Source organism: Marmota monax, unplaced genomic scaffold (assembly GCF_021218885.2).
Source record: "Marmota monax isolate L192 unplaced genomic scaffold, Marmota_monax_Labrador192_F-V1.1 WCK01_AAM20220418_F8-fsc00142, whole genome shotgun sequence".
NCBI lineage: Eukaryota > Metazoa > Chordata > Mammalia > Rodentia > Sciuridae > Marmota > Marmota monax.
This window is the reverse complement of record NW_026692025.1, coordinates 4,319,566-4,345,350: the sequence shown is the minus strand read 5'-3', so window position 1 is coordinate 4,345,350 and position 25,785 is coordinate 4,319,566. Positions and strand designations below refer to the sequence as shown.

At 38.9% G+C, this 25,785-nt stretch overlaps 1 protein-coding gene across 3 annotated transcripts in view; it reads left to right on the top strand.

Annotated features, from left to right (window-relative positions):
- Positions 1-682: 682 nt before the first annotated feature.
- The window catches only part of Mtm1 (myotubularin 1), a 100,819-nt gene continuing 75,716 nt past the window's right edge, over positions 683-25,785 (top strand). For all 3 annotated transcript variants that reach the window (XM_046453591.2, XM_046453586.2, XM_058582623.1), the window contains exons 1-2: positions 683-743; positions 23,839-23,911. In XM_046453591.2, the coding sequence (XP_046309547.1) occupies positions 23,849-23,911 (63 nt within the window). In that variant the 5' untranslated portion in view covers positions 683-743; positions 23,839-23,848. The remainder of the gene's footprint in view (positions 744-23,838; positions 23,912-25,785) is intronic.

The following is a 25,785-nucleotide window of genomic DNA, read 5'->3' as shown; positions in this document are numbered from 1 at the left end:
CATTATTCTATGTGACAAGACTGTTTTATTTGATTACACTCTGAATTTTCTTCTTGAACTCTGTCTCCCTTAACTTTTTTCTGTCTCCATTTACTGTATTAATGGTCATCTGTCCAAAACCTCAAAAATTAGAAGAAAATTTGACCTGAAATGTTTATATTAGCTGAGTTTGTGAACTGCAGATCTTGCAGCAGTGAAAATTTCCTTTTTCCCTTATGGTATCTTAACTTCATTCAGCCAATCCGATGTACTGGGTAATGACTTACCTTGGTGACATCTGCAAAAGTTTTTTTCTAGAGAAGTTTTCCCTCTTATTTTAGGAAAACAGTGAGACCCAGCCAAGAGTCCTGTGACTCCGCTTCCCAGCTGCCTCCGCTGGGCGCTGACTCCAACTTCCCTTACTAGGGTGTCCCCTGACATCTAGGCCCTGCCCATTCCTGGCACAAAGTCGCGAACTACGACTCCCAGCTGCCTTTACAGGCTGGACCCTTCATAGAAGGCTTCCCAGCAGCCTCCGGGTGAAGAGCTCCGCCCCTCAGAGCGGCTCCTCAGGTCTACGCGGAGCCTTCCGTCCGCCTCCGCCTCTGTCACGTGATTCATACCCGCCAACCCGTGCGCGGAGGAGGGCGGCAGGCGGTGGCCGGGGGCGGGGAGGCCACGGGGGCGGGGCGGGTGCCGGAGGGGGCGGAGCAGGGCCCTGGAGCTGAGCAGCCTGGCAACGGCGGTGGCGCCGGGAGCCCAAGGTGGGTGCGCGCTCAGGGCTGGCCTGGCTGTGAGCCGGCCGCTGCGGGGACCTGTGATGGGGAGACTGGCAGCGGGAAGTTGGGACTCCACGGGCCGCCGGGTCGCGCGGGGCGTCAGCGCACCCGCTGGGGTGGGGGTGGGGTTCACCCGAGCTTCTTCGCTGTCCCCGCGGGGCAGGGCTGAGGCCGGGGAGCAGAAGACAGGTGCTTCTGTTTTCCCCCAGTTCTTCGGCTCACGGCGGGCGAAGGTCGGGACGGGAATTGGGGCTGCAACGCCGGGAGGCGGGGAGCAGATGTCGTAGGTGCTGCCTGTACTTTGCTTCCCTGTCCCGGGGAGGCGAGCGGGCCGGGCGGCTGCCCTGCCTCCTCGGCGACGCGCTGCGGCTGGTCCTCGCCCTAGCCTTCTGCGTGGGGTGGGCACCCGCCGCATCCCCCGTGGGCTCTGCGGAGTGGACTCAGCCTGGCACTAGATGAGAAACCATAATCGTCGCTCTGGTCCAGTGTTTCTGTGTATGCACGGGAGATTTATCTGCTTTTGCAACAGTTGAGGGAAGGTCTGAGAAGGAACGGTTAGTTCCCTGATACGCAGTCGGAAGTATGCACAGGCACGAGCAAGCGCCCTCGGTCGGGGTGCCTTTTGCTGCGCTCAGGAAGTGAAAAAATTAGTATTATAAAGTGAATCTGTCGCACAAAATTATATTATGAACTTTATGGATGGATACAACATATCAGACGAAGTGGGTTGTGACTAGTTTTTAAGACAGATCTTTGCAAGAGCGGAATTGTAGCATTTTACAATTGACTGAGACCTCGAAGTTCACATAATTTGTTTCCTGGATGGGAGAACTGAGTCCCAGAGAGGCTAACTAATATAGCAAAGCTAGTATCACAAGCTAGGTATCGGGGAGTATATTATATGTCTAATCTGGGTTCTTTGTACTACATCTCCGTGTTATTAAGATAGAAGTCTCTATCTTATAGTCGTGAGACTGAGCCAGAAGTTTTACTGTGGTTCAGACCATTTTGGATTTCCTTCAAAACCAGTTTATTAGCTAGCTGAGATGATCGGGCTTGTTACTTTAGACACCTTTTGCTTTCATCCAGGGTATCTATTGGGCAAAGCAGGTATTCATCACGTTTGACTGAATGACTTCTGGCTATTTAACAAAATCAAACCCTAAAGAGATTCCACACCATGGAGAATAATTCAGAGTGGTGGTGCTCCTGATGTGCTTGAAGGTGAATAGCTTCATTCGGGCTTATAGAAGCTACTATGGTTATTAAATGACTTGTCTCCTTACCTTAAACTTCTAACTTATATTTATTAAATTGTTAGTGGTTTCATTCATTAAATACAGTTCCCACAGTGTCCTAAGGAGAGCGCATTACTGAGGAGGCCTTCTGGAATTTATGTGTGGGGATTCAGACAATTAAAAAAAATAAGCAATGATATTTTCCAGCAGAGCTGAATGTTGAAAAAATGAACTCTAAATCTCTACAATGACAGTAAAACAAACAGGCATGATCGAGAGTGACTTGGACATCACTTTGAACTGCTAGTTTTAGATTGTCAGCTGCTGTGCCACTAAAGCAAACAAATCCAAAAGCAAATCTGTCTGAATCCAACAGATTCTGTGGAGTCATCGTTTTTCCCATGAGTGCCTCTTAGATAACTTTATCACAACCTTGCTTTTTTCCTCTTTACATGCAACAGTGTTTCCATACACCTGGGAAGGTGGTTTTCAAATCCCCATTTCTGTAGATAGCTGACTCTAACTACAGAAGGCTCTGCTGGATTCTCAGGCCACCTTATACCATAGTTCCTCTTCTGCATGCTGGTTTGTACTGTGAACCTGTTATCTGAAATAATTGTCAATCTATGTATTGTGTGATTTGTAAAGACAAACCAGTTCATTTTGAACTAGCTCCAGAGTAAAGAAGCACTCAAGTTCTTAGTAACAAGAGCACTCACTAATAAAATGGCATTAGTGAGAACTCACTGTAAAAATTCATCTGTTTGGTACCACTCAGTCCTCCCAAATTCTGTATGTTCAGTGTCTTCAAAGCAAAATTTTTAAATTTACATATTCTGAAAATGAATAAAGTTACAAAAAATACTCCAGTAGTCTTCCTCCAAAATGAGAAAAGGATTAACAAAATGTACTTACTTTAGAAACCACTGAAAACACACAGCTCTTGGTTTTATTGAAGGCTCCAAAATAAAGAGAAAAGCAGAGACTCTTCAAAGCTCAGTAGGTGACATTCTTAACCAGTGGCCAGAGGATTACAAAGATTTGAGTTTCTATTTATTTCTAAAGTTTATTCAATTTTATAACAGAATGATAGGTTGTTTTCATCATTTAGTAATTTCCCTTCCCTCTTTCTGACCTCTTCAGAATTCTGCTTTCTTTATTTTCTAGTTTCTCAGTTCATTTATTCCTTTTTAAGGCAGATGGCGGGGCATTATTGCTGTGGATTGGGTGGTCTCCACAGATTTGAATCCTGGCTTTATTATTACTTATGTGACCCTGGGCAAGGGACTTGCCTCTGTCCCTGGGGTTCCTTATATGTAAAATGAAAATAATGATAGTACCTTCTTAAAGGGATGTTGGGAGGACTGAGTAGATAGTGTGTGTGTGTGTGTGTGTGTGTGTGTGTGTGTGTGTGGGTGGGTGTGTGTAATGCTTAGGACAGTTTTGTACATAGAGGCACTCAAGAAAATTTAGCTGTTATTAAATTGAACTATTTGGACCTCTTATTTTCAAGAAAAAAGATGTTCCTAGCCATGTCCTAATAAAATTTTAGAAATCCAGTAAGCTGGATATTCTAGACATTTCTTTTGCATTTCATTGTTGGTGTGAGATTTTAATTTCAGATGACATTGTTAGCAGTGTCCTCTGTTGTTGCATAGCTTAATTTCCTTTACTACTTGGATTTAAAAATTACTTGCTTACTTGGGGCCAAATTTTTTTGTTGTTGTTGTTTTGTTTTTTTCGTTACCACAAACAACAGCCATAGAGAAAGAATGCCTCCTTGTGATCCTTCTCTTGTAGCTGGAGGACGAGCTTTCATTGGAAATGTTTGCTGTGTGTTTTTTCATAGCCAGTACCTTGACAATTATTCTTTTTATGAATTTGAAGCATCTCTTTAGAAAATTGGCATCGTGTACAAGTGCTTTCTTCCTATTTCTAACAGAGGAACAAGTGGTAAATGAACATGTTGTCCATGTGATGTGATAGGAAACTTCCTGCATTTGGATTCCAGAAGCTGGTTTCAAGTCTCATTTCTCTGCTTTAACTCTGTGACACTGGACAAGTCATTTTAGCTCACTGTTGGTGGCTTTTACATTTGTTAGACAGAGCTAATAACACCCAAGCTTTCAGAGTTCTTCAGAGAATCAGATGTGCATCAGAGCTTTCTGTAAGCTGTACACCATTATCATGGTTGCACTATAGTGTTATACAAGTCATAGTTGTTTGGAGAACTGGTTGTGAGGGCAACCATCATTCCTGTTATTGGCTCATCTTCTCCTTAACCATAGGTGTGGCCTCTCTGCCTCAGTCTCTCACAGCTGTCAGCATTAAAATATGCAAATATTTTAAGTGCCTAGTGAAAATGGCCTGAAGCCATTTGTTTACCTTATGAGTTTTCATTTTATTTTTTTCCTAAAAGGTAGTACTGTATAACCAACAATTACAGGGTGATAGCAAGGTGATTCCTGCATTAGGGAATTTTACCTGCCCCTTTCCCAAGTGTCTCAGAATAGAAGTCTTACCTTTTTCTGATCAAGACCCAACCTTGGCTCTTCAGTCAGCTTCAGGCCCTGTGCATTCCTCAGTCCATAATAGACTGGATGCTTGTGCTCCTAGGTTAGGATGAAAAGTGATCCGGGCTCTGGAGAAGAGATCCAGAGACTTGATTGCTCATTAGGTCAGTACCTCAGGCCTGGGCCTGAATGCCCTTGAATTCATTTCTCAGTATCTTGAAAGGACTCTTAACTTTGCAATTCCACATACTTACACTAGTTTTTTATGATTGGTCCTTGATTCTTTTTATTTATAGGCAACTCCTGCATATTTCAGTATTAATTTTTTTCATCTTCCAAACTTGTAATAAAGAGGTCTGAGGTCAGAGACATTTTTCTGGGTGTGTGAAACTGAACATGGCCCAGTGCACACAGTAAACAGTAAGCATTCATTGACTTGCACTGGATGGGGGGGCACAGCATTGTTTGGACATGTTCACTTTAATCCTTCTGAAGATTGTGCTCCTTGTCTGTGAGATGAAATGGAGCTTGTACTTAGCCTTTCTCTCCATGGGCAAATAAAAAATGGATAAGAAAGTTTGTAGAATCCAGTGATGGGACAGATCTCTCACATTGGCTTAACACCCCTTTCCTCCCAGCTTCTTAATCTTTGCACTGTGTCATCATGAACACTTTGAGTATAGGTTTTTGCTTTGCTTGCTATTATGTTTGGGATGGGGGGAGGTAGAGGAGGAAGTCACAGATTAAGAATTGAAAGGAAGAACAAAATGAACTTTTTTGTAACACATTCAGCTCTTCAGCTGTACAAATCTTGACAATACACAGTGGTGCCTTTTCTGTAGCATGTGGTAATTGTTATATTTTGATATCACGTCCTTGGACTTTCTGTGAGAAGAAATCAATCCATTTTGCTGAGCCTGTTAACATGGAATAGGCTGCAACATCAGGTCAGTGTCATCCTTTCCCCTCCATGGGAGCTACTGAGGCAGAGGTAGGTTTTAAAGGACATTCTTAGCATCGGGTGGTGGTGCTTTAAATTCCTTTATGGCTCTGAGATTACTCAGGTGAGGATGCAGGAGAATGGGGACTGCCCTTACTTTTAGCAGGCCTGGAATTGGCCCTAGCTGTTTAACTGAGATAATAAATATACCTGTATGGCAGTGAGTCAGGCTACGATGCAGAGGTGGTCATTACTATTGGTGGGCAACAGCAAGAAGGAAAGTTTGCTCTTGATTTCAGTAAGATCTTAGAAGGGCGCTGCCATTGACACTGGTTGTGTGACATTGGATGTAACCCCAGCCAGTGTTCCATTTTGAGTTGATCTGGGAGAGGAAAGCATGCATCTCCCCTTCTCTGCTGCCGGCTTCTAAGGGCAACCCATTCAAGATGGGCCCCCACTTCTTTGTATTCCTCACTGTGAGAGGCTTAGTCTGATCCTACAGCACATTTACTTTCTTCCTGTTATCAGCTCTAATTTTCCCCAGAGGCCCCCATCACTTCTGTCATAAAATATTTTTTTTGTTGTCCGGATGCCCTCACTCCTCAGTAGCCACTCTTGGGGGCTTGTGACAAATGTAGAATCTCAGGCCTGGTCCCACATTCAGTTAGAACCACTACAGAATATTCCATCAGAATCTGCATTTTAATGAGACTCCCACGAGGTGGCCATATGTAAATTAAAGTTATAAAAGGCCAATCTAATCTGAGAGTACCAGTTCACACCCTGGTTTCCTAAGCCTTTGAGACAGTACTAGCCAAAAGAAAGGTAATATAAGTCATGTGAAGTTTGAAAGTTTTTTTTAGCCACAATAAAAAAATGAACAGGTGAAGTCAGTTTTAATATATCTAATTTAAGTTGGTGCAAAATACTGTCATTTTAACAGGTAGTGAACATAATTAATGAGATGACCCCCTTTTGTAATAGGTTGTCCAAATCCTGGATGTATTTTGTTATTGCCTCACAACTCCATCTAGAGTAGTCATATCACATGTGTTCAGGAGTTGCACGGACCAGTTGCTACCATGTTAGCATGGTGTGGAGAGTTATCTTTTGGCCTGGATTTGTTGATGATTTCATTTAGAGTTGCTGCCAATACCTGACCAGCCGCCTCAGTAGTAATGTACATTAACATTAGGCGTAATCTTTGCCAAGCCCTTAGCCCTCTGCTTCTACAGAATGTCCTTAAACACTGCTTTGAGGTAGAAAGTATTAACATCACTATGGAATTTCTTCCAGAGAAGTTAGGTCTAGGTGATGCACTTTGAAGCAGCTGCAAGAGGATGGAAACCCAGGTGAGTCTGACTTCTGGGTTCATAGTCTGGGCTGTAGCTTCTGCAGAGTTCAGGACTACAAGTTCTCTTTCTGTGTCAGTTTTGTAAGCTGCATGAAGACAGCCCTGTTGGCATGGCATGTGTGACAAACACGTGCTTTCTTCTGGGGGTAAAGCCATAGGGCTTGAGGAGTGTATCTGTCTTTCTTGGCTCTTCAGAGAGGGTGCAGAGTCTCTGAATAGAAGTTTCCTCTTCTTGGGAATACTACAGAGCAGTGGTTTGCCATGCTTCCTGCTCATTGGAACCACCTGGGGACTTTTAAAATACCTGCCACCTGAGCCCCACCCACAGACATTTGTGTTTAATTAATCTGGGATGACACTGACATGGGAATTTTTTTTAAAAAGGCTTCCTGGTGATGGTGGCCTGCAACTCAGGTTGAGTGCAGCTGCTCTAAGAGCACTTCTCTGTGTTAAGTATGAACCAGCTTGACAGTGGGTCTGGGATGAGGTAGGAGAGTACTCTTGTCTGAGTTCCAGCAGGCTCCCAGATGATGCCCAGGTGGCTGCTCTGAGTGCCACTTTGAGTGGCAAGCCATATCAGAACCATGTGAGGTGCTTGTGCAGCACTACAAGTTCCCTGGCATCATGCCTCAAGTTTCTGATGCAGGAGATGGTTGATGTGGGCCATTTTAAGGAATTTGGAATACAACTTTGTAGCTTTAACTAAATTTGTATCACTATAATGAACCCACTGTGGCCATGATCTTTCTTAACTGCCGGATTTGATTCATACAGTTTTCTTCAGGGTTTTCATATCTATATTTGATAGTGAGATTTGGCCTTAAATCTCTTGTATTGTCACTGTCTAGTTGAGTATCATGATTATGCTACCCTTATAAAGTAAGTGCTCTCCGGAAGTTTTTGTAGGATTGGAGTTATCTGTTATTTGAATGTTAATAGAACTTGCTCATAGATCCATCTGGGCCTGGAAGAGTTGAAACTATTAGTTGATGTCTGCCATATCTGTAGTGATGTCTTAATTCCTGCATCTTACTATGGTTTATTTGTGCCTTTTTATTTTTCTTTTTTTCATTTGTTCTTTTTAATTACTCTTACCAGAAGTTTATCATTTGTGATTATGGGATCAACTTGATAATGATTGTTCATTTGTTTCCATGTATTTTACAGTTTTTAAGTAAAAATTTAATGAGCTTAAACTTCATATGATTTTAAAGTCAAATTTAGAGTAAGATACATTCAGAAAAGTCTTGCTTCCTTATCTAGCCAGACATACTACTCGCTGGCATAATCAGTTTATTAGTTCATTCTTCTGTGGGTTCTTTTGCAAATTTGAGCAGGCATAAAAACACATGTGTTTGCATTCCCCCCTTTTCTTATATACAGAAAATTGAATTTCACATACTATTCAGACTCTTGATTTTTTTCACTTAAAATATTTCCCAGATGGGGCTGGGGTTGTGGCTCAGCAATAGAGCACTCACCTAGCATGTGTGAGGCCCTGGGTTCGATCCTCAGCACCACTTAAAAATAAATAAAGTAAAGGTATTGTGTCCAACTACAAATAAAAATAAATATTTAAAATAAATAAATTGAAAAAAAATATATATGTGTGTATATGTGTGTGTGTGTGTGTATATATATATATATATATATATATATATATATATATATATATATTCCGGAAATCACTTTTCTTCATTTGCTTCTTGTCTCTTTGGACTTATTCCACTATTTGGATGTTTCAAAACATAATATTTTCATTTTTATTTTTATTATCAACTATATTCTAATCCCCATTGTAATTAATTCATTCAGCTGTGAGCTGTTAGAAGTATACTTTTAATTTGCAAGTATATTTTCTATGAATTTTCAAAACTGATTCCTCACTTAACTTCATCATGGCCAGAGAATATAGGGTCAGTTATAGCCATTCTTTCAAATTTGTCACCGATAGGTTTCTGTGGTGTTTCATGGCTGGCTTCTTTCATTGAGCATAAGTTTTTTTATATTCTTTTTTATATTGTTGCATGTATCAATTGTTCTTTTTTAAATATTTATTTTATAGTTGGACACAATGCCTTTATTTCACTCATTTATTTTTTACGTGGTGCTGAGGATCAAACCCAGGGTCCCGCACATGCAAGACGAGTGCTCTACTGCTGAGCCACAACCCCAGCCCATATCAATTGTTCTTTACCTTCTATTGCTGAATAGTAGTCTAGTATGGTGATAATGTTCACTAGTTGATGAACGTTTGAGTTGATTCAGTTTTGAGCCATTAAGAGTAAAGCTACTATGAACATTCATTTACATCTTTTTGTAGACTCAGGTTTTTCATTTGCCTTGTGTAAATACTGTACTTAGGCAAAACATTGTTGGGTCATATGTGTAGTGTATGTTTAACTTTATTGGACATCATCAAACTCTTTTCCAGAGTGGTCCCGCCATTGTGCCATTTTGCATTATCACTGGTAAAGTAAGAGGGTTCCTCTGAAACATCCTAATAAATACCTGTTGTTGTGTTGTGGCTTGTTTTTGAAGGTCTGATTTTTTTTCAACACTGGGAATGGCACCCAGAGCCTTATGCATGCTAGGCAACTGCTCCACCACCGTCATACCCTGTTCATTGTCTTTTTTAAGTTTTAGCCATTTGGGTAGTTGTGGAAATGGTATCTCCTTGTGATTTAATTTGCATATTCCTAATGATTAATTATAGGGACCATATCTTCATTTGCTTATTGGCCATTATGCTTATCTTATTTGGTGAAGTGTCTGTCAGGTTCGTTTGCCTGTTTCTGGTTAAATTGAATTGTCTGTTTTATTAAGTTGTGAGAGTTCTTTACATATTCTGGTTACAAGTTTTTTTTTTTTTTATCATATATGTGATTTGTAAATACTTTTTCCCTCCAACTATGGTTTGCTGTTTTATTTTCTTAACTGTGCCAAAGATTTTTACTTTTGATGAAGGCCTATTTATTCTCTGTGATATTATAGTTTGTGTGCTTTTTGTCTTCTGGGAATCTTCGTCTAACCTAAATTCACAAAAAAATTTTCCCCTGTATTCCCCTCTAGAACTTTTTTTTTTTTTTTAGTTTTAGGTCTTATGTTTGGATCTACTGTGACAGACTGATCCTACGGTGGTCCCCCTGATTTCCATCTTTTTGCCTTGATATGGGTGGGTCCTAGGGCTTGTTTCTACCAATAGAACATGGAAAGGATTCTACAGCTATAATTAAGAAGCAGTTGGGTTTGAGTGAATTGGTTCTCTCTGACATGAAAGATTCTCCTCAAAGGCTTGTTGATGTGAGCAGCCATGTTGAGAAAGTGATCTGGCTATGGTGTCTAAGAACTGCCAGTAGCCTCCAATTAGCAAAATGCCAAGGCCCTCAACCACACAGCCTCAGATAAATGAGTTCTGCCAACCATATGAATGAGCTTAGAAACAGACTTTTCTCCACTTTAGCCTCCATATGAGAAAGAAGCCTTATCACCACCTCAGCTGCAGTCTTATGAGACCCTGAACAGGGAGCCCAGCTAAGTTGGGCCCCAACTCCTGACCCATGGAAACTGTAAGATAATAAATGTGTGTTTACGGTTACTAAGTTTGTCACGCAGCAACCTTCAACTAATATACCTGTGTTCCATTTCAGCTTAATTTTTTTGTATTATGTGAAGTAAGATCAAAGTTCATTTATTCTTCCAAATGGAAATTAAATTGTCCCCACATCATTTATAGAAAACACTATCATTTTCCCTACTCAATCAATCACCTTGGTACTTTTGTTGAAAGCTAAGTGATCAATGCTAGGACCTCCAAAAAGTGTACTTAATTATGGTCTTGTTCCGTTTCATTGATTTATTCTCATACCAATACTATATTGTCTTGGTTATTAAGGTATTATATAACTCTGGAAATCATATATTGGAAGTACTCTCCAACTTTGTCCTCTTTTTTCTCCCAAGATTGTTTTTAACTATTCTTATTCCTTTGGCATTCCAAACAAATTTTAGAATCATTTTATCAGTTCCTACAATCAAAATCCACTGGGATTTTGACAGGGACTGCATTGACTTTGTAGATCAATATTGATATGACAATGGTGAATCTTCTGATCTTTGAGCATGGCATATCTCTCCATATATTTAGGTCTTGTTTGACTTCTCTCAGCAGTATTGTATAATTTTAAGTGTATGATTTTTTGATTATATTTTGTTAACTATATCCCCAAATACCTTATTTTTTCCGTTATCACAAGTGGCATTTTAATATTTTCATGTCTGTTTGTTCACTGTTGACAGTAAGTGTATAATTCTTTTGATCTTGTGTAGCATGTGACCTTAGTAAATTTACTTATTTTAGTAGCTTTCCTGTAGTATTGTTATGATTTATCATATGCATAATCATGTTGTTTATAAAAAGTTTTATTTCTTCCTTACAGTATATTATGCTTTTTATTTCTTTTTTCTTGACTTATTGAACTTGCTAGGTTCTCTAAAATGTTAAATACAAGTGATAAAAGTGACCACCCTTGCCTTATTTACATCTCAGTGAGAAGACATTTCATTTTTACCATTAAGTGTGATGTCAGCTATAAGTTTTCATATTGTTATTTCTAATTTGCTAGAAGCTTTTTTTGTTGTCATGATTGGATGTTGAATTATGTTTATAGAAATTATGTCTCAGATGCAGTCTTCAGGAAGATGGTATTAATAGCCCAGTTGATTGTATTATATTATATTACCACATCCATATCCATACCACCACTCCCCAGATATTCAGCAAATGGAAGCTATGATCAGGATCCATAATCAAATGCTCTTTTTTTTTGGGGGGGGGGGTGTTACTGGGAATTGAACTCAGGGGCACTTGACCACTGAGCCACATACCCAAGACTGTTTTGTATTTTATTTAGAGACAGGGTCTCACTGAGTTGCTTAATGTCTTGCTTTTTGCTGAGGCTGGCTTTCAACTCACGATCCTCCTGCCTCAGCCTCCCAAGCCGCTGGGAATACAGGCATGTGCCACTGCACCCAGCTTAGTTTTGCTTCAATCATATTATATCACCTCTGTTATCATCTTTGTTCCTATTTTTTATGCCTATGAGTTATCTTTATTGCCATCTAACTTGTATTTGTACATTTTCTCCCCAACACTGTTGTTGGCTCTTTGAAAACCTCTCTCAACTTTTTGGGAATCTGCCGTTGTGGTCCAGAGTGGTTTTCTAGGATACATCTATTGGCTGATTTTTGAACTGTTTTGGAAACAGGATTAAATAATTACATATGCTTAATTAAGAAATTATTGCCCTGGTGTAATTTCATTATTCTAAGAAGCCATATTAATATTTTGGTACTATTTAAATTTAATATGTTCACTGAATGCTTATAGATAGACAAACTGAATTGTTCTGAATGTAATCATATATTGATATGATTATTTGTAGTTTGTTTATTTCTGTAGCTAATCTCCTGCCCTGTTAGAGGGTGAATTGTGTTCCCCAAAGAGCTCTATTGAAGTTCTAACCCCCAGTGTTGAGAGCCACAGCCGAAGGGGCCCCAGCAAACTTCCAGCTGCCAGCAAACTTCCAGCTGCCAGCTGATGATTGGCTCACAGCGGCCCCAGCAAACTTCTAGCTGCCAACTGATTGGCTGGGTCGCATGGGCAGAGCCAAAAAAAGTCCCCCAGATTGGAAGGATCCTGAAGGATGTGAAGGAACTATACAGCCATATGTATTGGATCATCTTCCCGTAAATTTATGGGGACGAGATGTCCTAGATCAATTAGGTTTGACATTAACAAATAACATCAACCAAAATGCACCCACTATTATGACTAGACAAGGTTTTAGGAAAGAAAAAAGATTAGAAAAACAAGAACAAGGTATAGCAGCACCAATACAAATAGATCAAGGAACAGACAGACATGGGTTGGATTTTCAGAAAGGGCCACTGAGACAATAAAAATTACTTGGAAATCAGAAAGACCAGTATGGGTTCCTCAGTGGCCCCTGACTAAAGAAAAGATACAAGCAGCCCATGATCTGGTCAAACAACAATTAGCGGAGGGACATATACAACCTTCCATATCTCCCCATAATACTCCCATTTTTGTCATCAAAAAGAAATCTGGTAAATGGAGATTATGGCAAGATTTAAGAGCCATTAATAATGAGGTGGTTATTATGGGACCTGCTCAATCGGGGATTCCTCAATTGTCTGCTTTGCCAAAAACCTGGTATGTTTTAGTTATAGATATTAAAGATTGTTTTTTTTTTTTTCAATTCCAATTCATCCTGAGGATAGTCCACGTTTTGCATTTACTATCCCTGCACTGAATCGTGAAGGTCCTGATCAGAGATATGAATGGAAAGTACTCCCTCAAGGGATGGCTAACAGCCCAACTATGTGTCAAATTTATGTTAACAAAGTAATCTAGCCACTTAGAAATCAAAATCCTGAACTACAAATATTTCACTATATGGATGATGTATTATTAGCACTCAAAGATAAAAACACATTGCTAGAATGTTATGCCACAATTACAAATTTATTAAAAAATTATAATCTAGAGATAGCAATAGATAAAGTACAATTAAATTCTCCAATTAATTATTTAGGAGTTCTATTATCCTCAACCATGGTCCGTCCACCAAAAATTCAAATACGAGTAGATCAACTCAAATCACTTAACGACTTTCAAAAGTTATTAGGAGACATAAATTGGATAAGGCCTTATCTAGGTATACCAACAGGAGAGTTGGGACCTTTATTTGATATCCCAAAAAAGTCCCCCAATGAGCAGCTCTGTGGTCTGAAAGGGCAGGGAAACAACCCAATGAGCATCACCGCAGAAGAGCCAATCAGTTGGCAGCTAGAAGTTTGCTGGGGCCGCTGTGAGCCAATCATCAGCTGGCAGCTGGAAGTTTGCTGGGGCCCCTTCGGCTGTGGCTCTCAACATCCCAGTATTGCACAATGTGATGTTATTTGAAAATAATGTTATTACGATGTAGTTAGTAAGCTGAGGTCATGGTGGAGAAGGTGGGTTCCTTAATCTAACATGACAGGTGTTGTCCGAAGAAGATAGCAGGAGCAAACAGAGACATAAGGAGAAGACCATGTGATAGCACTGACAGAAACTGGAGTGATACAACAACAAGCCAAGGAGTGCCAACCACCAAGACTTGCAAGAGTTAGAAAGTTTCTTCCCCTAGAGACTCCAGAGGGTGTTTGGCCTGGCTGACACCTTGCTTTTAGATTTCTGGACTCCACATTCATGAGAAAATCTCTGTTGTTCTAAGCCATCCAGATTGTGGTACTTGGTTATAGCAGTCCTAGGAAACTAATACACTACCCAACTGCTTGGATTAGAGTGTTGACAAGCCTGTGATTTCTTTTTATTTCAAGTGGTGGAGTTGTCTACATTTTTTTTAAAAAAAAGTTTTTTTAGTTGTCAAATGACATTTATTTATTTATTTATATGTGGTGCTGAGGATTGAACCCAGTGCCTTACACATGCTGGGCAAGCGCTCCACCATTGAGCCGCAACCCCAGTCCTGGATTTGTCTACATTTTTGTCTATTATCAATCTTCTCCATATACTCTGATTTTCAAAATATATTTGCTGCTAGATCAGGCAAAGCTATAGGGAAATCTGACCCTAAAATACCATTTCAGTTCTTACACCTATGTGCTAGGAATGGAGACATTTCCAACAATACTTATTGCAGCATTATTTATAATAGCAAAACCTGGAAGCAGTTCAGGTAACCACAAAGAGAAGAAAGAGAAGTATGGAGCCATGAACTAGTATGCAGCAGTGGAAATAAGTGGAGCTCAACAATATGCATCGACTTTTATGACCCAACAATCGGAGAAAAGCAAGGGGCAAAAGAATGTTGAATGATTCTATTTACATAAAAGCTAAGAAACAAGTAAAATCATCATACTATTTAGTGACATACATATGTAGAAAATGATAAAAATATTCAAGGGAGTTACACAAAAATCCACCCTAGGGAGGTAGGTTGGAATACGTGTAATGGGTGAAGGTGAACTTCTCCACAGTCATAGAAGTTTATGAGGTGTAATGCTAGATTCATTTCTTCACCAAGCACTGCTTGTCCAAACTCTGCTCAGTGCTGATGTCATAACAGAAAACATAACTACCTCCCTTAGGAAGCTCTAGAATTCTGACAGACAACACATACAGTGTCAATGGGTAGATATCATACAGCATGAGACGTGAACTATTGCAAATGTGAGCAGCGTCCAGAGAAATGAAGTATGACTCTCTCTGTGTGTGTATGTGTGTGAATGCATGAGTAGGCTGAAAAAGCTTCCTGAGTGCCTGCTTCTACCTTTGAATTAAACCCTAGAGGAAGTGGTTCAAATGGTAGGTTACCTTCTGCAACTTCGCCCTTCCCCATTTTTCTAGAAAACTCTGCACATCTACTTGAGGGTTCCTCTCTCATCTCTTCACCACCACTAAATCCGGAAGGTTATTTGTCATTACTGCCCAATCCCTGAGTTTTTCTTTGGGTCCCATAGTCCAGAGCTGATGAATGCTCTTAGAATATAAGGAGATATTTTGAACTACCATATTCATTATTGTAATAATTAGAACTTTACATTTTTACTCCTCAACAATTATCATTTTAACTTTTGCTTAAGAAGGCACCTCTTAAAAATTTAGATGACCCTTTTGGCAATAATTCTCACTGGGGAAAATCAACAAGACTTTTTGTCATGGAGCATATCAGCTGGATTTGTGGGTTTGGGAATTGACAGGTGGATGGGAATTTGATCTTGTTCCTATTTTAAAACTGTTTACTGGCAGGTATTTGACTGTTACAAAATCCATTGGTGAATTTAATGATTTGTTTAAATGTCTGCTATACCTCTAGGTAGCTTTTTACATTAAATAATATACCCTGATGGTAGTTGACTTTTTAAATAATATGTTCGCTATAGCAATTTCAATTTATGAAGGATTTCTAAAGTTACCCTCTTCCATGGCCACAGCTTATGCCCTAAAGCCAATCAGCTGTCTTGAAGATGTGCCATTTATCATGAGGGGACCAAGAAATAGGGTGAATGGATCATCCCAAACTATCACTAATTCAAAATGCATTCTCCACTGGGTCTGGATTATATTGGTTTTAGTCAAAGGTCTTTGCAGCATTTAAAGAAGTAAAAGTCAATGTATCTTTGAGACAAATTACAAATATCAAGATGATATGAAATATGAGTTTCTAAATGAAATACTATTTAAAATTTTGTAATTTCCAAAGAAACATCAAATCAAATACCTTCAACCTTGAGATTTGAAGTGTCCAAGACAAACAGAGAAACTCTAATACATATGGGTTATATGTGTCTATTTGTAAACCACTGAATTGAAGGGGTTAGACTGGAAGTTTTTTTTCTTTTTTTGGTACTGGGTATGGAACTCTGGGGCACTCAAGCACTGAGCCACATCCCCAGCCCTTGTTTGTATTTTATTTAGAGACAGGCTCTCACTCAGTTACTTAGCTCCTCGCTGTTGCTGAGGCTGGCTTTGAACCCAAAATCTTCCTGCCTCAGCCTCCTGAGTCGCCTGGATTATAGGCCTGCGCCACTGCGCCCATCTAGAACATTTTTAAAGTAAGTCTATTTCTAGATGACCGGAGCCAGAAAAAAGGTAATGAGATGAGATCTCTGTGATGGGGATCCCATGGAAAGTTTCTGTGGGATGGGAGTTTGTGTGTGTGTGTGTGTGTGTTAGCGGAAGTAGACATACTTTAAAGATAAAGTGCTTTCTGGCTGCTCAGGGCCTTATCAAGATTAGATTGATCATAGAAAACATGTCTGCAGAATGGCTGGGCAGTTGGAGAGACTGTGCCATTTCTGGGCATCCAGCCTTGTTATATTAGCACTAGTTTGACAAGTAACTTCAGAAAACATCAAAAACACTTAATTGTATGAGGAGAGGAACTAGTATTTGAACACTTTTTGCTGTATTATCATTTCTCATGTTCTCCCTCAACACTGTATGAGGTTGGATGGTGTCATGTGCATTTCAAAGACAGGGAACTGCACTTGGTCCAGAGTTGCGTGACCTTTCTTATTAAGTGACAGAATTGGGATTGGAATCTCAAATTGATCTGATCACACTGTTTTACAGCTGGGCATAGTGGCATCCGGACAAACGATGAATGGTGGAGTTAATTGTTTATTTTGAAGTTAAGAGGGCATGATTATTATTTGCTTTGGCTGAAGAAAGTTCATTTGGAAATAATTTATTTTAATACTTTAAAGCAGGGGGTAACAGCCTGTTTTGTAAATATGATTTTATTGGACTCCAGCACATTCATTCAACTCTCTGTCCCTGATTCATTGCTACCTTGCAGACTTAAGTAGTTGCAGCAGAGACCTAGGGCCCACAAAGCCTACAATGTTTACCATCTGACCCTTCACAGTAAAAGTTTGCCAACCCCTGCTTCAGAGAAAACTGGATTTCAAAAAATGAAATACACTCCTACTTTTGCAAAGCATACTTTATTTTCATGTGGGCTGAGCACCCCTCCACTCAACTAAGCAAATGTAGACACTAAATTGATGGTGTTCATGATCTCAACATGGCTGGGATGTTGAGAATTTCTCTTTTTGTCCAGAGTGTGGTTTGATTGTGTACATTGCACACTGTGTTTTCATTTTCTTGCCTCCTAGATGGGCTACAGTCAACAGTGCCTTAATGCACAAAGTCAAAATACGCTGAATCCAGTAAATCCTGCATTTAGTGGCACTCTGCTCTGTTCACATTAAGAACAGAGCAGAGAAACTCTTTGAGAGTGGTCCTCATTGGGGGTAATGCTCCCCCTAGAGGCCAAATCAGAAATGGAAGGGTGTTGGGTTTTAGTGTAATGAATTGAAAAATACATTTTTAAAAAATCACTATTTTATTTCTCCTTTGTACTGGAATTAAAGCAGTATGTTGATTTTTAAATAAATTGTATTTAGATTGATAGTATCTGTGACTCTTATTTCAATATAGCAAAAGAGGTTTTACAGAAATTTATTTTATAACAAAGGGAGTATCAGGCCTGATTGTATTAAGCATCACTGCCCTAAGTATTTTGCATATTTTTTTTTCAAAATAGACTTCCAAGTAAGGATAGCAATCTGTGAAAGACTGTTGAGAGCCATAGCCGAAGGGGCCCCAGCAAACTTCCAGCTGCCAGCAAACTTCCAGCTGCCAGCTGATGATTGGCTCACAGCGGCCCCAGCAACATCTAGCTGATTGGCTCCTCTGCGGTGATGCTCATTGGACTGTTTCCCTGCCCTTTCAGACCACGGAGCTGCTCATTGGGGGACTTTTTTGGCTCCGCCCACGTGACCCAGCCAATCGGCCTCAAGAGCAGGAGGATTGTGGGAGGTGGGGAGAAGCTTGGTGGGAGAGAGAGGCTTGTGGGAAGCCGGTGGTGGCAGTTGAGGCTCTGAGGGTTTTTCCTGAGAGGCTGCTTTGTTTGGCGTGTGTGGTTCTAAAAATAAAGTTAGTTTCTTTTGACAAGTGGCTCCTGATTGTGCCCAGCCAGACTGCGGCAAAAGACCATAACTTTGAACTCAGAGGCAGTTTGTTTGAGGCAGTTTGTTCATACCTTTTTGTTCTCCAGCAGCCTGTAGAAGTCAGACTTTAAGACTGGTTAGTTTTCCACAGCCACCAGGGGAGCCTCAGAAGAAAGAGCATGCTCAAATTGACTTAAATTAATAAACCACATTAAGGAGGATCAAAAGAGAAAGCCTGCATACCTCTTGTTACTGTTTTGTCTGTACACAAGAAAGTTCAGCAAAACCACTCAGCAAGGCCCATTGATCTCAAATCAGGTGACTGTAGAAAATAGAACTACCCTGGGTGTTCAGATTTTGCTAGCAAAGGCCCTGTGAGGCAGAGGTCAAAATGACTTTCTAATTCTGCTTTTAGATTTTTTAAATAAGGCTAAATAGGCCCACATTTGTTTTAAAGTGTTTCTAATTATGTCCACTCTAGGTGTTTTTTGTAATCTGTGTTTCTTACAGAACAGAAAGGGGAAAACAGGTTTTTTTGTGTGTGGGAAGATGTTCTTGTACCTTCATTTGAAATGTCTGCCTTCCTGGGAAAAGTTTATAGTGGAAACCAATATTGTTCTAGTTCTTTTTGGCGCAAATGTTTTAAAAGTGATATAAATGAATGTTGCAGTTCAGCTGCCCAGAGCCCATACCCACAACAACATCCTGATTAGCCAAGGAATTGTGTGTGTGTGTGTGTATATATGTATATATATATATATATATGCTTGCCTGAATTCCTGACTCAAGTGAAATATTGGGTAAACAACCACTAAGTTCCTTGGCAAAGTCTTTATACTCAGTTCTTCATTTATTTAACAGATACCTATTAAGTATCTGTTAGGGGCTAGGCATTGCTACAGGTGCTATAAATATAGCAGTAAATAAAGCAGACAGGAATCCTTATCTGCAGTATCCATCCTGATGGGGCCTGTATTCCTGTGAGAGTTTGTTTCCTTGTGGGGAAGTAGGCAGTAACCACAATTATTATCTGAAAGGTGCTAAGTGCTAGAAGGAGGGAGGGAAGGCCCACCAAGGTTGAGATGGTCTTGAATTTAAACAGAGAAAATGAAGGCCATGCTGTGACTTAAAAATGCTGTTGGGTGGCACTAATTCCTGCAAGTGGGAGAGGAGAGATTTCACTGTTCCAGAAATATTCACAGTGAAATTGTTAGGAAAATAGGTTTCATTCCAAGCCACCTTTGAAGGAAGGTAGAAGGGGAAGCAAACCTTTCAGAGGAGTCAGGTGACAAAGTGAAACAAAAGGCAGGACATACATATGCAGATTTGTTTAGTCTGTGATAGACAAACAGTGTGCTGGAGGATCAGGTAGCTGCCCCTCAGCCTTTACTCTCAGCAGGAGACACTGCTCAGGTTTAGAGGGGCTCCCACATTCAGTCTTTTTCAAAAATCTGGTTTATTTGCTATAGCTTTATTATGTAGCCTTATTTGAAGGGGCTAAGAGGCCCCAAAGATTGCTTTTGGCTGGTTGACTTGAATTATCTTATTCGTGTTTCTTGTTGAAAACTCCTCTGCTGGGATTGGAACCAGTCAGACCTGCACCTGGTTTCTTTAAAAGGATGTTTGGAAGACTTTTCTAGAAGGAAAGGTTGCCACAGCATTAGGAGACCTGGTCCTGAGCTGGCCTTGCCAATAACTTGTATCAGGGCCTTGTCTTCTGTGTCACAGGAGAGAATTGTGCTTAAATCATCACAAAGGTTTTTTGGGGGAGGATCAAAAATAATAGAAGTCTACCTTTGCTTAGGCTCCTGTAATTAGCATATATATAGGGAATTAAGTTTCAATTTTTGCTTTAAAGCCAGGAAAGCGAAAAATCAATGTTTTTTTTTTTTTTTTAAATAAAATGGATTAAAACTTAATAGGGGTTTGGGACAAAATGCTCTGTAAACCAAAAGGGCAGCTGTTTTTTTTTTTTTTTTTTTTTTTGGTTTTTGTGTGTGTGTGTGTGTGTTTTGTAAACTTCACTATAGTTTCTGATTATTATCAAACTGCACTTAGCACAACATAGTTGTTTTATAGATGAAGATACTAATAATGAACTTCCCTTGCTTGGTAAGTTACAGACATCTCAGGGCCTGTAGTCAACTGACTAGCACATTTTCCATAGTGCCACTCTGCTGCCTCTTGTCCTATTTCAGCCATTATATTACTTTTAAAAAAAGCTTTATAATGCAGTCACAATTAGCTGTGCAAAATCCCTGTAATAGTGGAGTTTCTCCCTAGTATTTCTAAGGTCAAGAATAATTTGCAGAAGAATTGGTTATGGTGTAGGTATTCAATAATTATCCTTTCTAAATTTAAAAATGCTGATACTTTGTTAACAGATAGTTGGAGTGGCTCTAAGCTCTTCACATGTATTAACTCATTCATTTTGCCAAACAATGATGAAGTAAAATAGGGGATAATAACAACAGAAGTCAGAGAAGTTAAATAACCTGCCCAGGGTCATATGGTTCATGCATTGCAATTGAGATTTGAATGGAGCCAGATCTGTGTCTAGTTTTCCACATCAGGTAGTTCTGCTTCTGCAGACTTCAGCAATTAGTTGAAATCATTCAACAGAAAGGCTTATTGATGAGATTTGAAAGCATGGCTCATCATGGAACTGGCACATGTAACCTGGACCCTCAATTTCTTAGGCTCATACTTAATCATCATCCTTTTAACAGTAGGAGTGTCTGGTGTGACTCCAGAAGTATGAAAGGCCTCCCATTGTATGATTTCATTTATATAAAATGCCCAGAATGGGCGAGTGTGTGTGTGTGTGGGGGGGGGGGGGGAGAGAAAGAGAAAGTAAATCCATGCTTGCTGGGGATCTGGGACATTAGGGAATGATGAGTGACAATTAATGGGTATGCAGTGTCTCTATGAGGTGATAAATATTGTATAAAATTGATTTGGGTTATAGTTGCACAATTCTGGATAAATGGAATCCTATAAATTGTACATTTTAAAAAGGTAAATTAGATGGTATGTAAGGTATATCTCAATAAAACAGTTTTAAATGAAAGGGAAATGAGGGCTTTCTTCCTTTATATTCGTTTTCAATTGAATTATTTCATGAGAATTGAAGAAAACAAGAGGAGTCATCATTCTTTTATGATTTATGAACTCAAAATAGGAAAAGGAAGGTGAAGACTGAGTGGACCATATAACTGGACATTTTAAAAATTCTCTATTGACCTGATGGATTACTTTGGTTTTAAAACATTGACTTATTAGATATTAGTGTATATTTTTTGCTAAAAAACTAATTTCATATCCATTACTGAAGAATCCCACCTAGCATATAGTCTTGTTTATTCCATACAATAATTTCAGAGCAAATACATCTAACCTCTATCTAGTTAATCTCATCCATTTCTGCTGTCTCTGAGAAGAATGGATTATTTTACTTGGACATGAAATTAAGGTTAGAGGGGGTTTTCAAAATACCATACACTATTTTGTCGGAATTTAATTCATTTTGGATTTTTTCACAATTCTTAAAGTTATTTTAAGTTGTCCTACTCTGAGCAGTTTCAAGTTCTTTAATTTGAGTATGTCCTCAATTGTTCATTCCCTCCCCCCTTTTTTGAGACAGGGTCTCACTATGTTTCTCAAGCAGTCCCTGAATTCCTGGGCTCAATTGATCCTCCTGCCTCAGCCTCTTGAGAAGCTGGATCTACAAGAAAGTGCCACTGTGCCCTGCTACTTGTTCATTTTAAGCCTTAATAATAGTTCTCTAGGTCCAGTATTCTGTGATGGGGTAAACCAGTATTGAAATCGGCCCCATCATAATGTTTCATGATATTGTATATTTTCCACATACCCATTCATTCACTAATTATGAGCACCATTGTGTGCCAGGGTACGGCCATGAACTAAATGGACAGAAGTCTTCTATTTGTATAGTTGGTCTATTGTGGGGGAAGCCTGACAGTCCTAATAATAATAAGATTGCTGTCAGGTGGCCACTAGTCCATGAACTAAATGGACAGAAGTCTTCTATTTGTATAGTTGGTCTATTGTGGGGGAAGCCTGACAGTCCTAATAATAATAAGATTGCTGTCAGGTGGCCACTAGTCCACATCCTCGTGGTTTCCTTACCTGCATCTTGGTCACCTCTTGCAGGCCATTCTTAAGGACAGTGTTCTTAAGGACAGCTATCAAATTACTAGGATTTGTGCCAAAATGTTTTGATATTTTCCATACTTATTTTTTATGGAGTGATGTTATTTTAATGCAGTTAGCCCTAGGATATTCACAATTACCTTTTTGAATTGGATATGGATTACCTCCCAGTCACTTCATATCTATCTATGTGCCATTAATTTTGATAAATAAAGCCGAATGTGATAGCACAGGCCTGCCATCCCAGAGGCTGAGACAGGAGGATCTCAAGTTCAAGGTCAGCCTCAGCAACTTAGTAAGAGCCTGTCTCAAAATAATATAAAGAACCGAGAGTGTAGCTTAGTGGTAGGGTGCCCCTGGGTTCAGCCCCTGGTACCAAAAAACAAACAAACCTTTTTTAAAAATACTTTTTTAGTTGTTGATGGAACTTTATTTTATTCTTATTTATATGTGGTGCTGAGAATTGAATCCAGTGTCTCACACATATGAGGCAAGTGCTCTACAACTGAGCTACAATCCCAGCCCAAACAAACCTTTTTTTGATAAATAACCAAAACATTATTTAGTTTCCTGTTGTCACTATAATCTTCAAGTCTAAATCAAATACTTGTGTTAAAATGCTTTTGTGTATGTTCTGAATTTGATGCTTTCATTTATGTCTGAATTGTTATAAATATTCATTATTAAAATGAAGTATGTACTTTCCCTAGAAAATACTGATTAAATCAAATCTTGTAAATTTGGTTTTGATCAAGTCCATGCCACATTAAATTGCTTTAATTTGGGGAGACAGAATTCTTGAAGGGGAAAATAGTATGAGTTAAATTGCCCACCATTTTATCATTCTGCTTGGCTGACGCTAGATTATCTTTCAAAATTAAGAAGTATGGAAACCTAAGGCCTGTTGCCCATTGATAAACATCAGATCAGGCTGGGGTTGTGGCTCAGTGGTAGAGCGCTGGCATAGCATGTGCAAGACCCTAGGTTCAACGTCTAGTACTAAGAAACTAAAAATCATTTTTTTTGTAACTACATGAACACTATGAACAAAAATTCCTGGAGTATATGTGATGTCTTCCATAGAATTCACCCTTTTGTATTTAGTTCCACTTTTCTGGTTCTTCTAAGTTTCCTGAACCCTCATTAGAGCTCTTTCCCATACTATCTGTGCTCTGGTTAGTTCTACTGGGGCCTAGTATGGAAATAGAGCCTGTAAAGTAGTACTTGTCTTAGTTGAAATATTTAAATCTTTAATGTCACTTGTGTTTGAAATTATAATACAAATTCAATTAATATAGAACATTGTCTTTCTTGGTAGAGTTTCCATTATGGCCTCTGCATCAACTTCTAAGTATAATTCACATTCCTTGGAGAATGAATCCATTAAGAGGGTAAGTTGAGTTTCCAGATTTATCTGTATCTTTCTCTCTCTGCATGATATTAGGTAATCATTTGGGGTTTATTGAATTATGAATTTCATTCTTCATTCACATAGTGTAAATATGGTCTTATTTATTGTCCCACCTCATTTAAGGACAGATTTTAGATAGAACACCTTCTATGTGTTAAGTGATTTTTACGTTTTTAAGTTCATAAGTTGTACCTTTATTTTGGGAACCTCTATTTCATGAATTTCTGTCAGACATTACATTTCAGGTACCAGGCAATCCTCTGTTCCAGAAAGCTTTCTGAAGCAGGTAATGGAAGGCCAAGGCCGACTGAGCAGGCTACCTAGCCTTCCTAAATATTGGCATTATTTTCTAATTATGATGAAGAAAGAGTTGCATAATCAAAACAAATACAACTTTAACAGAAAAATGGTTCAGAATAGCCAGGGGAAAATTGTACAATTAGTGGGAGATTTGGGAACATATATTGAAAAGAAGGGAGTGAATTTAAAGTCATCTTTATTCATGGCCCTGTCAGCCTTTAAGATTATCCACCAGAAAGGTTAATTTCTACTCCCATCCATCAGTGTATAAGGATGCTCAAGCAATCAGAGGGAGCCAAAGGCTGTCTTGTAATTTGTATTCCTTCATTACTAACAATATGGATCTTTTGGGTGAAAACTGTGTTTATCATCCATTTCTTTTATGACATGACTGTGTCTTTTGCCTGTTTGCTTTGGGGTGTTTTGAGAGGATTTTTTTTATTGATTTATAAGTGTTATTTATATTATGATAGTTCTCTCTTTATAATATGCACGTATTTTTCTGATTTATTGTTAGCCTTTTAATTTATGGTATTTTGTTTTGATTTTGAAATATAGGGGTTCAAAGTTTTATGTAATCACACCTGTCAATCTTTATCTTTTTTATTTTGTTATCTATAAGGACATTCTTCATCTCCCAGATTATTATAGATTTTTATCATATTTTATTTTGGTATTTGATACAAGAATCAGTTCTAAATATAAGACTACCTTCAAGAATGTAATTATAAGTCCTTAGGTAATACTGCTCTGATATAAAGTATTAATCCCATGTTATTCTGTGTTAATCAAACATTCACTTTCTCATTTTGGGCTTGGATTATGCTTTCTCCTATTGATCCTGAACTGTGGTTTTTAAAAAGCATACTGAATAGAACATTTCCCCTTGAATTTGTTTTTAGTTAGAGGCAGTATTAAAGGATAATAATTTCTTTCCAGTTTTCTCATTTATGTAAGGTGTGTAGTTTTGTTTCTCATTGAAGGAATTCCTGGCTGGGAACAATTTATCCTGCCCCCTTCCAATTAAGACACTTACAAGTAGTAAAAATGTTTAGAAATGGCTAGCAATTTTAATTTTATGTCTGAATAGAAAAGATAGAACCATTAAAAATCCAGCAAATGCCTCACTTTGACAGCTTATATCTAAATATACAATGTACATTTCTCCTATTTCATAATAAATCTTTCCATTTGCATAGCCCCTAATAGTTCATAAAGGTGCACTACTGTGTTTTGTTTCAGTTAATATTTGCCAAAAACAAACAAACAAAAAACACCTCTGAGGGCAGCACAGCTAACTTTATCCATGAAATGCCATTTGGTTTTGGAGAACAACTAGAAAAAAATGAATGAAAAATAGTAGTGAAAAAGCCTTTTGCCCAAACAGATGTTATCAATGTGCCTCATACATCATAAAACTAATGCATGCCACACATCATTGGATCATTATACTAGATGGCATGAATACCTTGAAAGGTGTCTTTACTGGGCAAGCAGGTCACAGTGGATATCTTTGGTAAACTAGACTCCTAGAAGTTGCCTGTGAATTTTAGT